General features: G+C 32.1%; 1 protein-coding gene and 1 long non-coding RNA gene across 2 annotated transcripts; one reads left to right on the forward strand and one right to left on the reverse strand.

Moving 5' to 3' along the window:
• Positions 1–3,123: 3,123 nt before the first annotated feature.
• EMB2734 (ARM repeat superfamily protein) lies at positions 3,124–8,603 on the forward strand. The gene is made up of 19 exons (XM_078986058.1): positions 3,124–4,535; positions 4,682–4,990; positions 5,067–5,132; positions 5,233–5,397; positions 5,499–5,573; positions 5,654–5,805; positions 5,885–6,020; positions 6,110–6,179; positions 6,270–6,397; positions 6,502–6,558; positions 6,637–6,822; positions 6,923–7,015; positions 7,121–7,206; positions 7,285–7,351; positions 7,426–7,492; positions 7,581–7,717; positions 7,784–7,875; positions 7,960–8,026; positions 8,125–8,603. The coding sequence occupies exons 1-19, from the start codon at positions 3,315–3,317 to the stop codon at positions 8,287–8,289; spliced, it is 3,339 nt and encodes a 1,112-aa protein (XP_078842184.1). The 5' UTR covers positions 3,124–3,314; the 3' UTR covers positions 8,290–8,603.
• Positions 8,604–9,879: 1,276 nt separating this feature from the next.
• LOC144998646 (uncharacterized) lies at positions 9,880–12,402 on the reverse strand. Its single transcript, XR_013660389.1, has 3 exons — positions 11,777–12,402; positions 10,828–10,922; positions 9,880–10,740 (listed from the first exon to the last, which is right to left on the reverse strand). It is a non-coding gene; the product is annotated as an uncharacterized LOC144998646 (long non-coding RNA).
• Positions 12,403–16,155: the final 3,753 nt, after the last annotated feature.

Consider the following 16,155-nt stretch of genomic DNA (forward strand, 5'->3'; position numbering starts at 1 on the left):
AGATGTGTGTTACACAATTGTAAATTATATATATATATATATATATATATATATATATATATATATATATATATATATATATATATATATATATATATATAAAGTAATAAAACCTAATTCTTTTAAAAAATGGACTATTTATTCTTAAGTATTAATGGATGTTAAATACATGTCATATTTCAAAATAAAAAACACTTAATGCATCGTAAGTGTATCATTTACCATTAAAACATGTCATTTATGTAAGTTGACATTTTGGGTTAAGAATATAAGTATGTTTGACACATTTGGTTAAAAGTATAAGTGTGTTGTTGTTTGGGTTAAACTTTTAGCATAACATCAAAACAAAAAATAAAGCTTAGAATTATACTATCAATTTTTAATATAGAACATAGATAGTTTTTAATATTGAACATAGATGGTTTTTATTCCATTCAAAACTTTGTTTTACGATTATAATTATACTTTTGTTAGACAGGGTGGGGCAAAAGGTCAAGAATTGATAATTTTAAATGAAATTAAACACATGGAATTTTAGGAATTGAGAACATAATATTATTAGCAAATACGAGATATATTTATAAACATTGAATTTACCATTTTGAGTAAGTTTAAATCGGTACAAATCCTTTCTTTTTTATACATTAAAAAGTTACGTTTTTTTGAAAGAGTTGTGTTAATAATGTAAGTAAAAAATGAAATTAATAGCTAATATGACATATTTTTATAACCTTTTCTTTTAATGGAAGTTAATGGCTAATATGACATCATTTTTATAACCTTTTTTTTTTATTATGATAAGTATTATGTTGTTTTATGTACACTTCTTAGTTAATAAGAAATAAGACTAATGATTATTATTATTAAACACAACCTAAAAATAACCAAAATGATAGATGATATTACATATAAGAAAAATGATCATAGTTTGACAATGGAATATTTGTTGTTGCTCAATACACGAGACAATACTACATCATAAAACCAAAGCATGGTACTAATATAGTGGGGAACCCAAGTTTTCAAAGTTTAAAAGGATGCTTCTTCAAAGAAACACCTATGATACACTCCATAGCTGTTTACACTTTATAATAGACAACTTAATAAAAACTTATTTCCACCACCTATATCAATCTTTATTCCAAAACAAATTGATCAGAAAAGAATAGGCCTGATGAGTTTTCTACAAAACATATAATTTTTTAGTAGGACTTTAAAGTATTATAAAATAGTTCAAAAATTAAAGACATTTATATAGTTACCAGTTTTAGGTTCTTTAAATGTTTTATCTTTCCAACATGTATGGTAAAAAAAGAATACATTTTTATATTATTAAAAACTCAAAATATTAATCCATTAATTTTACGAAGGTTCCAACAAATACACTAATTGCATCTTTCATTATTTGGTTTGATAAACAAACCAATGTAAGTGTGTAACTATTTTTATTAGGATAAATGCTAAAAATAGCTACATAAGAAAAAAATCAAAAAAAAAATAATCTAGAATTTAAACCAACTTTGGACCAATTTCAACATATTTTGACAATGAACATGAATCTTTTGTAAAAATACAATTTCGACTAAATATTGGTCATTCTTAACAAACTTTGGACCAATTTTAACATATTTTGACAACAATTTTTTGAAAATGTCCTCACCATAGTTTAATAATTGTAAAGTTTTCAAAATTTTAACTATTTTGACAACTCCTAATACTAATCATTGAAATTATAACATCTATTACAAAATATTAACAATAAACTTATCGTTTCAACAGAATGGAGCATTAACGAAAATAAAATATTCAAAATATTGAAAGCAAAAGAAACGGAAAGAACTCCACATACCTTGTTTTCCTAATCGAACATACAACCCTCCAATACCAATTTTTATAATAACCACGAAAGGCTAAGTGCACACCTGTTTACTTCATCTACATAGTTATACTATTCACGATCAAAACATAATTCCTTGACATCATGAACCAATCATATAGAGGCTCTTCATTTAAATCTATACAAAATACAGTAACACACAAATTCATTTTCTAAGATCAAAAACCACTTCGAGTTTTCAATAAAGCAATTCAACTATATCAAACACACATGAATAACAATCTTACGTAATGTATATTAATATGCATCCTTATATTTAGTAACTTACTAAATAGTTAACAACATGAAGAACTTACCACACTATAAATGAAACTACATTATTTTATTTTTTGTGTCGTAAAAAAAACCACCAAAACATAGTAGAGAAGCTGCATAAAACCAATGACATTTCATCGAACGGTTAGTGCATCTATATTATTGGTATTCAAGAATGCAACAAAAGAAAGATAGAAAATTTGGTTGTACCTCAAGCAACCATTTATCATTCATTGCATCTTCCTTAACAATGGTTAGCTAATCGACATTCCTATTCTCTACATGATCTACAAAATCATTATTTTAAACATTTAGGTTATGAAACCTTCAAGCTGCCTTACGCCTACTTTTGCTTTTTTCATATATTTCCTCTGTAGTTCGAAGCTAGAGAAAACATACACTAAGAGGATGTTAATATATGATAAAGTTAGAAATATAGTAAACCAAATAATAAGGACTATGTTTAATCAACATTTAAAAAAAACTTGTATATTGTGAATGTTCGTATTACTAATTTATAAATGTTGAGTAATCAACATAAATAACAGCAACGAGCTAGTAATATATTGATCTTGTGGATTAAAGAAAGATACAAAAAAATTATTTATTACTATATGAAACTACAAATTGATCCTTACTTCTTTATGTTTGTTGTGTCACCTTTTACGATTTATGGTGGAATGCAACAATAAACTAAAATTATAAAATCTTAACATAAATATCTTCAAAAAGATTTAAACTTTAAGCAAATCATGTTTCCAAAAGAAAAACCATCTTTCAAAGATTAGGTTTGATTTCTTAGATTGATAATTGATTATTTGATTTTTTTGATTCCATCGGATTCCACATCTTTTCGGGTTTAGCCCAAAAGACAAAGCACTTTCTTGGGCCATGGATCCACGTCTTTTTGCTTACGTCATCCTACATTTTCCCTCTGATATTCGAGTATAAAAATTATTCTTCCTTTTCTTGCCTCAAATGTTTCTGCTATATCTGTCACATTGCCCTAATAACTTCCCCGCCCCCATTCCAATCATCATTGCCACTTCAAATTAATACACAGAGTGTGTGTTTGTGTGTGTGTTTTCACGCATAAACCACCGCCGATCTCCGTCGGCACTCTTCATCGTTATCGCTTTGTTGTTCTGATTGTTTTGTGCCGATGGATCCTCAGGTTCAGCAAGCACAATTGGCAGCGATCCTTGGGGCGGATCCTGCGCCTTTCGAAACTCTAATCTCTCATCTCATGTCTTCATCGAATGAGCAGCGATCGCAAGCCGAGCTTCTATTCAATTTATGCAAACAAACGGATCCGAACACGCTCGTTCTCAAACTGGCTCAGTTGCTACAGCTATCTCCTCACATGGAAGCTCGTGCTATGTCAGCAATTCTGTTGCGGAAACAGTTGACTCAGGATGATTCGTTGATGTGGAATATGTTATCTCCGGCGACTCAGGCTTCACTTAAATCGGTTCTGGTGACTTGTGTGCAGAATGAGGAAGCGAAGACGATAATGAAGAAGCTATGTGATACGATTTCGGAATTAGGTGCGAGTATTCTGCCTGAAAACGGTTGGCCGGAGCTTTTGCCGTTTATGTTTCAGTGTGTTTCCTCCGATTCGCCGAAGCTTCAGGAGTCCGCGTTTTTGATCTTTGCGCAGTTGTCGCAGTACGTTGGGGACACTTTAGTCCCACACATAAAGCACCTTCATGGCGTGTTTCTGCAATGTTTGACTACATCAGCGAGCTCAGATGTGAGGATTGCTGCTTTGAGTGCGGTGATTAATTTTATCCAGTGCTTGTCTAGTTCCGGCGACAGAGATCGGTTCCAGGATTTGCTTCCAGCAATGATGCGGACGCTGACAGAAGCATTGAACGGAGGGCAAGAGGCTACTGCTCAAGAGGCATTGGAGTTGTTGATTGAATTGGCTGGGACAGAACCGAGGTTCTTGAGGAGGCAGTTAGTGGAGGTGGTAGGATCTATGTTGCAGATTGCTGAAGCTGAGACTCTGGAGGAAGGAACTAGACACCTGGCAATTGAGTTTGTGATCACACTTGCAGAGGCGAGAGAAAGGGCACCTGGGATGATGAGGAAGCTGCCACAGTTTATCAGTAGGCTGTTTGCCATTTTGATGCAGATGTTGCTCGACATTGAGGATGAACCTGCTTGGCATTCTGCTGAAAATGAGGATGAGGATGCTGGGGAGTCTAGTAATTATAGTGTTGGACAGGAGTGTTTGGATCGATTGGCTATTGCTTTGGGTGGGAATACCATTGTCCCCGTTGCATCTGAACAGTTGCCTGCATACTTGGCTGCACCTGAGTGGCAGAAACATCATGCTGCTCTTGTTGCTCTTGCACAAATTGCTGAGGGATGCTCAAAGGTAGTCAGCTCACAGATTCTCCGTCCAAGTCTGATCATTAATGCAATATAACTCTATGCCTATACATGCTCTTGTTTTCTAATATTGTGTTTATTAAAAACCAAAGCAACTTCCATAAAGTTTGACTTTCTTTCTGACTTCTGTAGGTGATGATAAAAAACTTGGAACAAGTGGTGACAATGGTTCTAAACTCATTTCAAGATCCTCACCCACGTGTGAGATGGTCTGCTATCAATGCAATTGGGCAGTTGTCTACAGATTTAGGCCCGGACTTGCAAGTTCAGTACCACCAACGTGTTCTTCCAGCATTAGCTTCAGCCATGGATGACTTCCAGAATCCTCGAGTTCAGGCACATGCTGCTTCAGCCGTGTTAAATTTCAGTGAGAATTGCACACCTGATATTCTAACGCCTTACCTTGATGGAATAGTGAGCAAATTGCTTGTATTACTACAGGTAACAGAATTCAGATACCTTATTATATCTTTTATTCATTCTGTTTACAAAGTGTTCATTCTTCTTTCTTATGCAGAATGGTAAGCAAATGGTACAAGAAGGGGCCTTAACTGCTCTAGCATCAGTTGCTGATTCATCACAGGTAAGTCAAGAATCAAGATAATCAAAATAATGAAATATAACTACAACCCTTATCTATAAAATTTTCAAATCCCTCATCTGGTGCTTGTTGCTTTCAATAGGAACACTTCCAAAAGTACTATGACGCAGTTATGCCCTACTTAAAAGCCATATTAGTAAATGCAAATGATAAAGCTAATCGCATGCTTCGAGCCAAAGCTATGGAATGCATTAGTCTTGTTGGAATGGCTGTTGGAAAAGAAAAATTCAGAGATGATGCAAAACAGGTAAACCTTTCACACTTTTCATCATAAATGCTAAAACACACCACTGAATACTCCTATTTAGTAATTTCAAAGTTTCTAATAATCTTGAAAATGGTTTCAAGGTGATGGAAGTTCTCATGTCACTACAAGGAACTCAAATGGAAAATGATGACCCCACAACAAGTTACATGCTTCAAGTAAATGTTATTCAAATTTTTCTCCAACACAAACACATTCAATATATTATATATTTAATATTAATATTAAAATTTTATAGGCATGGGCAAGATTATGCAAATGTTTAGGACAGGATTTTCTTCCTTATATGAGTGTAGTTATGCCTCCATTGCTTCAATCAGCTCAACTTAAACCTGATGTCATCATCACATCTGCTGATTCAGATGATGAAATTGAATCTGATGATGAAAGGTATCAAATTATATTAATCTAACAAATTTATAATGTCATATGACTAATATTTTGTGGTTTTTTCCATATGATTCTGCAGTATGGAGACAATTACACTTGGTGATAAAAGAATAGGAATAAAAACTAGTGTCCTTGAGGAAAAAGCTACAGCTTGCAATATGTTATGTTGTTATGCAGATGAATTGAAAGAGGGTTTTTACCCATGGATTGACCAAGTTAGTCATCTTTCATAATATTTATAAATTGTAATCGTTTATTACTTATTATTTTACCTTATGGAGTTCTTGATGTGTAAATTGACCAGGTTGCCCCTACATTAGTACCCCTTCTCAAATTCTACTTTCATGAAGAAGTTCGAAAAGCGGCTGTTTCAGGTTTAATTGTTTATTGTCTATACTAATCACAATTAACATTACAAGTTTTAATAAAGAAATACTTATTTTTTATTTTTATTTATTTTTTAGCAATGCCTGAGCTTTTAAGGTCTGCTAAATTAGCTATAGAGAAAGGGCTTGCACAGGGTCGTGATGGATCTTATATAAAACAACTTTCTGACTATATAATTCCAGCTTTAGTTGAAGCTTTACATAAGGTGATTATTATTTTATTATACTATATATAAATTAATTCCATTTTTACCCTTTTAAGTACTTTATATAGACTAGTTTCACAAACTTTTACTTATTCTTTTTTCAGGAGCCTGATACAGAAATTTGTGCAAATATGTTGGATGCTTTGAATGAATGTCTACAGGTTGGGTCAATAATCAATATCTTTATTTTGTTTACACATTAGATTTATGATTTTTCCAAATTTTGACTTTTTTTTCAGATTTCTGGACAAGTTTTAGATGAAAATCAAGTGAGAAGCATTGTTGATGAAATAAAACAGGTGATTACAGCAAGTTCAAGCAGAAAAAAAGAAAGAGCTGAAAGGACAAATGCTGAAGATTTTGATGCAGAAGAAGGAGAGCTTCTTAAAGAAGAAAATGAGCAAGAAGAAGAAGTCTTTGACCAAGTCTGTTGACTTTTCCTTTTTCCCAATAAATAACTTTTTTCTTTTTTATTGGCATGAATCTTATAAGCCTTATCTTTTTGACTATTTTTTGTTATAACAGGTTGGTGAAATTTTGGGAACTTTGGTGAAAACATTTAAAGCTTCCTTTTTACCTTTCTTTGATGAGTTATCATCTTATATAATGCCCATGTGGGTAAGTATCGAGTATTCTAATCCAAATTTCATTTTTAAAAAAAAAATAAAATTGATTATACATTTTTCTAAAGCAATTACATTTATTATTTTTAATGTTTTCAAGGGCAAGGATAAGACAACAGAAGAGAGACGAATTGCTATTTGCATCTTTGATGATGTGGCAGAGCAGTGTCGGGAAGCAGCTTTAAAGTACATTACCTTACTTACCATAATTACCTTTTTAACCTTTAGATTTTGTTTTTAAATATTTTTTTAATTACAAACCAGATATTATGATACATATGTCCCTTTCCTTCTTGACGCATGCAGCGATGAGAATCCAGATATCCGACAGGTCAGAATTTGTATATATAATTTCTTATTTACGATTTTACCCTTGTTGACTTGTTGACTTTTTTTTTTCTTCAGGCAGCTGTATATGGACTTGGCGTGTGTGCAGAACATGGTGGCTCTGTAATTAAACCTCTCGTTGGAGGTAAATTAGATCTTGCAAATTCTCTCTCTTCTTTCCATTCTATTTTGACTTTTTATTGACTTGTTGACTTTTTTATTGACTTTTTCAGAGGTTCTTTCAAGGCTGAATTTTGTAATAAGACACCCAAATTCCCTCCAGCCTGATAATATAATGGCATACGATAATGCGGTTTCTGCTTTAGGAAAAGTATGTCAATTTCATCGCGACACTATTGATTCAGCTCAGGTATTTTTTATTTTTTTATATATATTTTTGTATATATTTTTTATACAAAAAAAAAAAATCATTTAGGTTATACCCGCCTGGTTAAGCTGTTTGCCAATAAAAGGAGATCTTATCGAGGCAAAAGTCGTCCATGACCTTCTTTGTTCCATGGTAGAAAGGTAATTAAATACATTTTTTTAATGTTTTATAATATGTTTTGGTTAAATTCAATTGTCATTATTTATTTATTTATTTTTGTACAGGTCTGACGTGGAAATATTAGGCCCCAATAATCAATATCTTCCTAAAATTGTTTCGATTTTTGCTGAGGTTAGTTTCCTAAGTCGAAATTTATTTATTTAATCGGAATTAAAGTTTAGTTTTAATAAATAAAATATAAAATTTTATGGTACTGTTGGTGTATATAGATACTATGTGGTGGAAAAGAGCTTGCGTCAGAGCAAACTGTAAGCCGGATAATTAATCTCCTGAGACAGCTTCAACAGACATTACCACCTGCCACGTTGGCATCCACGTGGTCAACCTTGCAGCCACAGCAACAACTTGCATTGCAATCGATCCTTTCATCTTAACATAATTATTTCGTTATATATTATAAATATATATTCTTTGCCATAAGTCGCTATTTATTTATTTTTCTGCGTCACAATACGCGACAACCTCGGATGGGTTGTTTGTTTGTTTGCTTATTTGGTTGAGTGTAGTGTAGGTAGAGTAGAATACTAGAATTGTATATTAGAGTTTCATTTGTTGATGTACACTATTGTATACCCTTACAATAAGGGATTTCTTTGTGATTGTAAGAGGTGGGAGTTGTTTGAGAAAAGCAACTCTTACAACAGTTTTGGTCGTTTTATGTTATTGTTATTTGCTGTTTTATTGTCAACCATTGTGTCCAATCCCTCTTCATTATATGATTTAGGCTGTGTTTTGTGCATAGAAAAAATGATATTTGATGAATTATATTTATAAGGTTTAAGTTTATTCACTATGGACACTTCTTGTTAAAGTATATAAAGATTTTATTTTCAAAAATAATTTATCAACGTTTAGCATATAAACTAGAGCAGTCAATTTTGTCAATTTTGGTTCGGTTCAAGTTCAACCATTTTATTAATTGGATTGAAGTTTTCAATCAACCCAACATATTTGTTTAAATGAATTTGATATTTTCAATGCAACCTACCTTTTTAGATAAGTATGTTTTCATCGGGTTGACTTATTTATGTGGTTTCTAATCTAACCTACTATATAAAGTATGACAAAAGCAAAATCTTAATTCACAAATACATATAAATTGTTCAAATAATATTAAAAATATTTAATTGCATAGTGATTTTGAAGTGTAGCTAGTATTGTCGGTGCTAGGAAAAAGAATGAGAATTATGATTGTATTTTTTTTAGAGAAAAAACATCATAATGATCCCTGTGTTTCCCAGATTTTAAAGTTTAATCCTCGTGATTTAAAAACCTCATAAATGTTCTCTGTGTTTTCAAAACTTTTGATATTTGATCCTTTTGGCTAACTCCGTTAGTTTTCTACCGTTAAATGAAAGGTATTTCCATCATTTAACTATCCAGGAACCTTTTATGAGATTTTCTTTTCTTTTCTTTTTTTTAAAAAGAAAAAAATAATTAAATTTAACATCCAATGTCTCTCTCATTTTTCTTTCTTTCCTTTCTTCTTCAATCGACTGCCAAGAACCACTGGTGATGGGTTGTTTTCCCGGTGAACAACAAGAGACTGCTGGGGATTGTTTTCCCAACGAACAACAAGAGAATGCTAGCCACCATGGCAGCCCTCCTCCTCTTCCTTTGAACAACAATCGGACCACACCAAAACACCCCTACCATTGTTGTGTTATTTCCGATTTACCCCTTTTTTTCTTTGTGTTTCCTGCCAGACAAAAGAGAGACAACCGAGAGTTGTCATAATCATAAACTCGATTATGAACATGTATATATAGCCTAACAAACTAATTTGTATTAGACTAGGAAACTTATGACCAACTAGTCATAAACTAAACTTTCTATAAACTAGATTGCTTGGTCTCCAAGTCCTCATCGACTTAGGATTCCAACAATCACCCCCGAATCTCTAAATCCTTCTAGAGAATTCTTCAACCCGATCAACATCCTATTATCTCTTTTCACCACCCCGATCTCTTTATCAAGCTTGTTCTGAGAGCAACTTTCCACCTAACAACAAGACTAGGTCACGACCACATTTACCGTCTTCCGTCACCCACAAAACGAGCCGAATCAAAGTCACCCACTTTGACGTCTTCCCATCCATTTATTATGTGCCTCTGGTTAGTCTCTCTCTACCTTAGAACAAGCCAGATCAAGAAAAATTGGGATTGCTGTTGAGATGCTTCAACTCGCGCTCAAAAACAACTCACACCCCCTTAAAATCAAACCCGGTTCCCGCTGTATCTGCCCCACAGCAAAAGGCTACAGTATTCTTGAAACCGACTCTCAAACCGGCACCGTCTTCACCTCGCTCTGATACCAATTCAAGTTTAGAAAACACAAATAATCAAAATATCTCTTTGATTAATAGGAAAATAACTCAAAACCTATGTTGTGTTTTTATGTACAAAACCATATCTCGGTATCTATACATATATATATACTCCTAAACTACCTAACTTGTAGAATAAGATTGTAATTATAAAACATGACCAACTTGCCTTATTTATTGATTACTTGGTCTCCAAGGTCCTACGTGACTTTAGGATTCCAACAGGAGCAGCCCTTTGCGGCACAACAATCAATGAAGCTCTGATGTCGCTTCTGTTTCTTCTTTTCTTTTCAGTCAAACCCATCACCGAAGGTACTCCCCCGAAATCGACGACTGCTACCTTGTTCCCTCCGGCTTGTTGTTGCCGACATCGAAGGATAAACCCACAAAAGAGGCTCGCAAGAGATAGCTGGTTTCCCCTCCTCGCGTATCGCTTAACCATCATCGATCCACAACGATCCACCCGAATCCCAACATTCCAGGAGCTTCTGATCGATTTCTTCAACGGGAAAGAGTTTGCCACTTTACTTCTTGTTGTGAAATCAGAAGTTACAATCATGAATGGGATAAAAAAGGAAATTCTTACATTACAAGAGTTTCTTGCACAGCCTGCTTTAGATTCAAGAAGTTTGCTTTTGAGTGTTCATATCCTGCTTATCGATCAAGTTGAGTGTTGGTTTGCTGCATAAAGCTCTAAAGTTAATAAGGGCTATTGTACAACCAAAAGATGGGTCTTCAACTTAATTGGAAACAAGTTTTGGATATAGAGAACATGTTTTTGGAGATGAAAAATAGATGCAATATGTTTCTACATAGAGAACAAGATTTTGGAGATGAAACAAATATTCGACAGGTTAGAGATGAAGAATATGTCAGCAAAATCGATTTTTTTAGTGTTTCCAAGAACTATTTTTGCAAACTAGATTCATTCTTAGGTTGAAGCTAGATTTGAGAAACTTGATTTCAAATTTAGTTTTGGCTTCAGATATCGATTTACATTCGATGTTCTGCTTTTGTACAAACTAATTTTGGTTTTATTGGGTATGATCGAGCTTCAAAACGTGACCTGAAACATGTACAATTGAGAGAGAGAAGAGAGAGACATTGGATATTAAATTTAATTATTTTTTTCTTTGTAAAAAAAATAAAAGAAAAGAAAACCTCATAAAAGGTCCTTGGATAGTTAAATGACGGAAATACCTTTCATTTAACGGTAGAAAGCTAACGGAGTTAGTCAAAAGGACCATCTGTTAAAAGTTTTGAAAGCACAAGAACCATTTATGAGGTTTTTAAACCACGGGGACTAAATTTTAGAATCTGGAAAAACACAGAGACCATTTATGATGTTTTTTCTTTTTTAAAACATAAATAATAACACAACATTATTATTATTTATAAATTAATACTTAATTAATACATTATAATATTCAGATAATTATATATAGATATTAAAAAAGTGTTACTTTATGAACAATATTACCAATGCTCATCGGGTTACTTATTAACTAATCATGGTCACCGCTTCTTTATCTTACCTTCGAGATATCCCACTTGACCGTCTCCACTGGCCATCATCCTATTTTTTCATCTGATTTTCTTCTTCTCTCCACCGCTTCACCTCCGATTAGACCAAGCCCCGACTGTCGATGTCAATGTTTTGTTGCATCTTCAAGATAGGTGCCTTCAAAAATACTCCTCTATATTCTAAGAGTTTTTTTCAGTAACATTGGAATTCACCCTCACATCAGATTGACCCTGAAATCCTCACGCCCAAATATCCCACCCCAATTTCTCTAAGTTGTAAAATTTGGGTTGAAATAATTACAAATTAGTCTTTCTTCTCACCTGGATTTCTCTAATCATAGGAAATTTGTTGGGTTTTATAATTTGCCTTCCATTTTTTTTTCTCAAGACAAGAGCTTCATCATCTCTTTGATGCATTATATCCTAGGGAGTAAGCTTTTGCCTGATACTACTAAGGTAAGTCGTATGTTATTCATCTTCAACTAAAACATATTTGAAGTTTTCATACCTTAACAGAAGTCTAATTAGTTACATATATCAATTATTAATACCATGTGTGTGTATATTGCAGCCAAAAATTTTATTATCTTTCATATTATGTTATCCCACAACCAGTGGCAGATCCAGAACTACGGTGTAGTGGGGACCATTTTGTATAAAAATTAATTAATACATAAATAATAGCAATTATATATTAACTTTCAAGGTTTTTCTTTCAAATTTTAGGCAAATTGGGTGCCAAAAATATTTAAGTGGGGACCATATATGTAAATTTTTCTGAAACATTGTATTTTTTACATATACTGTGTGGTGGTTAAACCTTTTAGGTAGGGGCAAGGCACCCCACTGCCCACAACTACAAGGTTGACTGCTTTATATTGGGAAGTGTCTGACTATAATGGACATCAATTGACATCGATGGCATACTGATGGTAAAGGTACCATTTTTATTGTTCCTTTTTTATATATTTTTTTTAATTGGATTGTTTAATTTTCTATTTCAATCTTGAGCATTCATCTTCACCATCTTTTTCTTTTCTTTTTATGTCTGAGTATATATTAATTATTGGTCTTTCCAAATCGATAATCAGATGTAAAGATATAATCAACTGCTAACTTTTGGAAAATCCATGTCATTACATATATCTAATGTTTCTTATTTTTTAAACATGTGATTTTGTATTTTTTTTAAGGAAACATTATCACGTATCAACGTAAATATGCTTTGGTAACCTTGACATCTAATAGCATATTTTTGTTCTGAAAGGCACACTACTTTCACATATGCAACCGAATTTATCACTCAAGAAATCTCAATCATGGTGGAGTGGATGCACACCAGATACAAAAATATGTCAAAATAGCAAAGTTTAAAATGAAAATATATCAATACTATGTAGGAAGCATATACCAAGTTTTGTATATATATATATATATATATATATATATATATATATATATATATATATATATATATATATATATATATATATATATATATTGCTCACAACTTTTATCATCAACCAAACAAGTAGTGATATCATCAACCAAACAAGTAGTGATTTATGCTCTCAGGTACCTAAATTCAAGTTTATGGAGTGTTGATGTGCTCATATCATGTAATCATGAATTCCAATTTAAATAGTAAGGTAAAATTAATTAGTTTTCTCACTTCATTAACTTGCTATTAATTTAAATTATTAGTACAATGTTTCTTCTAATTGTTTTTCTCCGTTGGAGCATTTATCACCTATTATGTAGGAAGAAAATGGAGGGATCGATTTTTTTTAATAATGTTCAACATGCAGAATATAAGTAAGTTGTTATTATGGGTAAGAAAAATTATACAACACTACTGGAATTGTAAGAGAAAACGAGGACCAAAATACCCTCACCATCACCAAGTTGCCAGTTGTAGATTGATACATAATTAACTTAATTTCCTAAATCTTTATATTGTATAGTTTTTGATATTTTTTCTTTTTGTAAAATTTCAATAATACGATGCTTATAATGGCGATACAACACTTAATTTTGAATTCGTAATAACTTTGGATCAAATAACAATTTAATTACAACTGAAGGCTTCCAACCCCTGCAAAGCGGGGGACACTTCACTGGTTATAAAATTAAATATATATTAAAGTTAAATGGGTTGACGAGATGAAAAATGGTTAATAATTTTTATCCAACCCAACCAATTTAATTAAATGGGTTAAGGGGTTGACCCATTTAATTTAAATTAGTTGAAAATCTCAACCCAGCCCGTTAATTTTTGATGTGATCTAGATTGGGTTAGCGGATTTCGTCAAATTTTCCCGATAAACACAAATGGTCTTTATGGTGGAAAAACTTAATATTTTAAGATCATAACGTGATATCGGCTAGAGCATCTTTAATGATGGTTATTTCTAAAGTTTTTTATTATTTGAAAAAGTTTTTACAATTGGAGAAGAAAATTATTTAGAGTAAGGTTCTTAAGATCAATATCCTATCTAGGATCGTTTTTGGTAGGGATGAGCGTAGGTGGGTACCCGTCTCATTTGACGAAAACCGGAACCGGAACCGGCGGTTCCTAAAAAGTTAGAACTGGAACCGGAACCGCTCTAGGCAGTTCTTAAATGTTTGGAACCAGTCCCGGAACCGGCGGTTCCGGTTCCGGGAGCGGGTAACCCGGTCGCATTAATTTTGTTAACTTTTTTCGACAAAACAACAATTTAGTTCGATCTGAATCAAATCAATTCGGACTAAAGACGGACAAAATCGGACCAATATATTCTAAACGGGTCTAAGTAACACACACACACACACACACACACACACACACACATATATATATATATATATATATATATATATATATATATATATATATATATATATATATATATATATATATATAAATCGGGTTCGGTGGGTACCCAGCGGGTAGCGGTTTCGAAAAAACGAGAACCGAAAACCGCTTAAGGCGGTTCCATAACTTTAGGAACCGGAACCGAAACTGCCTAAGGCGGTTCCCGTTCCAAAACCGGCAGTTGCGAGGCGGTTTCGGTTCCAAAAGTCGGTTCCCCGTTCCGATGCTCATCCCTCGTTTTTGGGTTTGCAAGATCGTGATCGAGATCTTAACATCCCACAAAATGAAATATAATTTTAAAATATAAAAAATATTTGAAACATTTAATTTTTCATTCAAAAATTATAAAAACTTTAAAATATTAGTCGTAAGTCATAACAAAAAAATAAAAAACAGTAAGTTGGTAAAAGGTAAAAGACATAAAATTGTAAAAATAAATTTTCATTTGCAAAAAAAAAAAGGGGGAAGGTAGGATCGGATCGGATCCCGATCCTACTTATGATCTTATGATCCTAAATGCGATCCTACCTCAAATACAATTCGGCTCGTTTTCATATTTAAGATCGTAGGATCGTATGATCCTATGATTATGATCACGATTTTGATAACCATGGTTTAGAAAGGTCAATCCAAACACTGATTTTTCTCGAATCTTCTAATTTTTCTTTTAGGTTTTGTCCCATTTGATATCTACATTTAATAACACCTCATTTTATATCTTAGTTATATTTATATATTAGTTTTTGTTATTAGTTAATAAATTGATTTAATCAACAACATAAATATGAATATATTTTATAAAAACATTATATAATTTAAAAAAAAAAGCGCCAAAACTTTCAGATATTATAAAACATTACGGTTATATAATATTTTTTCGTTTTTGTATTTTACTAACTATATATATGAGAATTTTATAGCTTTGAAAAAAATACCCAACAGTTATTTTTTAGTTTATCTTTTTTGGCTTTAAATGTCTAAAAAGATAAATGACATATATTATTAAAACGACAAATATGCGACAATTATCCTCCAAGTTTCTTCAGAAAAATTATTCGATAAATACCTTAAATATGAGATATGTTAGTAAAATGATAAATTATGAGGGGACTTAATAAAATATTTAATATAGATAAATGATAAATTAATTAATTTTATATATAAAAAAGCTTTTAAAGGAGTTAACTATTGAAGATAGTATTAAATAAAAGTTTTTGGTAGATAAAAGTAAGTGAAGATATTATGCGACAAAAGTAATAAATCGTTATAAGGTTAAAGGTTAACTGAAATATTCTAAGCTTATAGAAATTTCTAAAATGTCGTGAAAGTATTATGATTGTTTAAAATATTGTAGTAAGTAGCTTAAGATAGAATATTTTAGAAAGTTATAATGCAATCTAAAATTATTGCTAGTATATAAGTTAGAAGAAATCTTTAAAACTCAATGCCTCTCTATAAATACATCTAACATTTGCAATTTTATTACAACAAATCAAGAAACAACAAAAGATGTAAAGCATTCGTTTATGAGATATG

The sequence above is a fragment of the Lactuca saligna genome, chromosome 1 (assembly GCF_052625555.1).
Source record: "Lactuca saligna cultivar CGN05327 chromosome 1, ASM5262555v1, whole genome shotgun sequence".
Classification (NCBI taxonomy): domain Eukaryota; kingdom Viridiplantae; phylum Streptophyta; class Magnoliopsida; order Asterales; family Asteraceae; genus Lactuca; species Lactuca saligna.